We start from the raw sequence: 3,043 nt of genomic DNA on the forward strand, positions 1-3,043 counted from the left end.
GCCGCCCCACCCCCCACCCCCGCCCCCGCCCCCGCCCCCCAGCCCCACCCCCCACCCCCGCCCCTCCCAACCCCCACCCCCGCAGCCCTGCCACCCCAGACCTCCCGCCCGCCCTCCCGCCTGCCTGCCATTCTGGTGTTTGTGGCCAGTTCAGTTATTTTGAAATCCATGTTCTCCTGACCTCAAGTGCACTTTCCCCACCCACCGGCGCCTGCTTGGGTTTGTTGTCTTCGGACTTTGTCACGGTCTCTACCCAGGTTGAGTTGTGTCTTCTCTTGGTGGGGGTTCCGAGTGTGTCTCCTCCTTTTCCTTTCTTGCTCCTGGGCTTGCTTGTCTGCGTCTGCTTTCCAAAGTCCTGCTTTGTTCTCCGAGCAGCGCTCGCCTTGGTTTCGCTTTGCCGGCCCCTCCCTCCCTCCCTCTCTTTCGGGGGAGGGGGGGCCGGGGGAGTCTGCGATGCCGCTCGCTGGTGCCCCTCTCTCCGCCGACCCCGCCCCGAGCCCCCACCGCCCGCCGGCGTCTCCGTGGAATGTCCCCCCAGCACCCCGGAATCGCGTGGGGGAGTGAGTCTCCTTCGTGGCAGCCTCCTGAGGAGATCCTTCCCAGCGTGTCTCCCTTCCTCTGCGGCCGGGGTCGCGTCGCGTCGCGTCGCTCGGCGGCGGAGGCTCCGGGCCGAGCTCGGGCGTTTGGGCGGCCGGCGCGGTGGCGTCCCCGGCGGCCGGCGACAGCCACCCGTCCTCGGGACGTTCGAGTCGCTTGTCGGGAGCCACCTGGCGGCCGCTTGTATATTGTCCCTCCCTTCTGGAGCTTCGGCGAGGCCTCCTTCAGGAGGATTGTGACTCAGCCTCTGGGCCCGAGGCAGAGCTCTCAGACACCGGCGACGCTGGCGGCGACAGTCCCGGTGGCGCCGAGGCCTAGGGACAGTCCTGCTGTCGCCGGAGATTGGTTCTCTAGGTTTCTGAGGAGGGTGACCGTCGCGGCGCACCGCAGCCGGCTTGCGGGGCGGCCTGACCGGGTCGACCAGCATCTCCCCGTGCCCCTGCGGCCGCGGAGACGGACCGCCCGGACCCTACCTGGGCCGGGCCGCCGCGGTGGGCAGGGAGAGGGTCTTCCCTGCCCGGAGCGCCTGGACTCGGGCTCGGCGGTCCGGACTCCTCCTGGGCCGCCCTCAGGAGCGTGTGCTTCGCCCTCGGCCCCGCTCCGGAGGTGGGGACCGGCCCGGACGGTGGCTTGGAGGTCGCCGGAGGGCGCGCCTGGGTCCGGGCCCTCGGGTCCTTCCTGCCCGAGGTGTTTTCCGCGTCGCGCTCCGGAGGTGGGGACCCGAGGGTTGACCGGGGGAGGCGCGTGTGCGGTCCCCCCCGTGGGGTCCGGTCGCCCGAGGCGTCTCCCGGCACCCATGCTTTCTCTTTGTCAAAGTCCTGACGGGTCCGGAGACGTGGATGGACCGGACCCTGCTTCCGCGGGTGGCCGGGGAGGGCGCGCTCGACCCTCCGGCGTGCCCTGGTGGGTCTCGGTCGTCGGACGCGACTTTGGCTCACCCCTCTCCGACTCCCTGAATCCCAGTCAGTCGGGAGGTGGGGACCGGCTCGGGCCGTCCTGGGTGCCCCGTCTAGGACGGTCTGGGCCCCGGGCGCGGTCCCTGGTCGGGGCCCGCTCGTCTCGTGGGAAGCGCCTCGCTGACGGGTCTGTCTTCTGTGTTCCTTTTGCACATCGAAGCCAAATCCCCGTCCGGAGACACGGACGGGCCGGTCCCCCTACCCGCGTGGGTGAAGCGGGGAGGGCGTCCTCGGCCAGCTCCCCCTCTCTCGGTGTCCGCGCCCCCACCCCCACCCCTTTTGCCACCACGCGCCCCTCCCCCCCCCCGGTCGACCAGATGACCCCCCGCCTGCCCCCCGCCGCCCCCCCGCCCCCCCCGCCCCCCCCCCCCCCCCGAGAGCTCGGGGCCTGGTGTGTATGGGGCAGTGTTGGGGACAGGTGGCCGGGACAAGGTTCCGGGGGCCCTCCCTGCGAGTCGTAGATGGGCTCCTCTGTCGCCTGCTGTCATTTCGTCGCCCTTAATAGGCCTTTTTTGCCACCAGGTAAGTGCTGACACGGTCTCCTTTGGTGTTTGCCACCGAGGACTGTGGGTCTCTAGACGCACGCGGGGCTCTGGGCTTCTGGGCCGCCAGCTGGTGCCCGGTTCGTCCCTTGCCGCTGGAGCCGCCCGCCTGGGCCTGTGCGCCGGCTCCTGTGTGGTGTCGTCTGGCTGACCCGACCCACGGTGCCACCTCCGGTCTCTGGGCGACCCGAGGGTGGCGGGGCGAGGTGGCGCGGGTCTTCTACCCTGGGCGCCCCTCGCCCCCGCTGTGGGCACCTGGGGGCGGCTGGGACGACCCCCGCCCTGTGGGCTCCGTGTCAGGTGTTCTCCTCTTGGGGTCGTTGGCCGCTCTCGCCTGAGGCGAGGTGGGGGGGGATGGAGGTTGCCGGCGAGGCTTAAAACGGGCCCCTCTGGTGACTGTCCTCGCCGTGCCTCCCCCCGCCCCACCTTGGCTCCACGGATCGATGTGGTGTGGTCGTGTTCTCCCGGGCCGAGCCTAAGCCGTGCCAGACGAGGGACGGGCGTTCCCAGTGAGCGTGTCCGCTCTTCTCGGTCTGTCCGCGGGGCCCCTCGCTTGTCTTCCCCCCCGCTGCCCATCAGGGAGGGTGAGGAAGGCAGGGGTTGGGTGTGTGGCCTCTGGCCCTGATCTTCGGTCTCCTGCTGTCCCTTGCCTCGGGGCGTCAGTGGGCGCCGTTGGTCTTCTGACACAGCAGATTGCTCCCGCTTCGCCTTCTCGGCGTGTGCCCGGCGAGCGGCCCTCCCTGTGGCGGGGAGGGCTGTGCCGCCGCCGCCGCGCTGCGCGCCCCACGCGGGTGTGCGAGCGTGCCTCGTGTGACCCTCGGCGGTGCCCCTGGAGCGCTCCAGGTCGTCCCTCAGGTGCCTGAGGCCGAGCGGTGGTGTCGTTTCCCTCAACCCGGTGTCCCCCTCGGGTCCCCGCCACGGTGGCGTGGGTGTCCCGAGAGTGGCTCT

At 71.2% G+C, this 3,043-nt stretch overlaps 1 protein-coding gene across 1 annotated transcript in view; it reads right to left on the minus strand.

The window, feature by feature from the left end:
* Positions 1-2,315: 2,315 nt before the first annotated feature.
* The window catches only part of LOC138439857 (collagen alpha-1(I) chain-like), a 4,297-nt gene continuing 3,569 nt past the window's right edge, over positions 2,316-3,043 (minus strand). Inside the window, exons 5-6 of the mRNA XM_069588925.1 lie at positions 2,522-3,043; positions 2,316-2,429 (exon numbers count right to left, since the gene is read on the minus strand). Of these exons, the coding sequence (XP_069445026.1) occupies positions 2,316-2,429; positions 2,522-3,043 (636 nt within the window). The remainder of the gene's footprint in view (positions 2,430-2,521) is intronic.

This window comes from Ovis canadensis, chromosome 4, assembly GCF_042477335.2.
Source record: "Ovis canadensis isolate MfBH-ARS-UI-01 breed Bighorn chromosome 4, ARS-UI_OviCan_v2, whole genome shotgun sequence".
Lineage (NCBI taxonomy): Eukaryota > Metazoa > Chordata > Mammalia > Artiodactyla > Bovidae > Ovis > Ovis canadensis.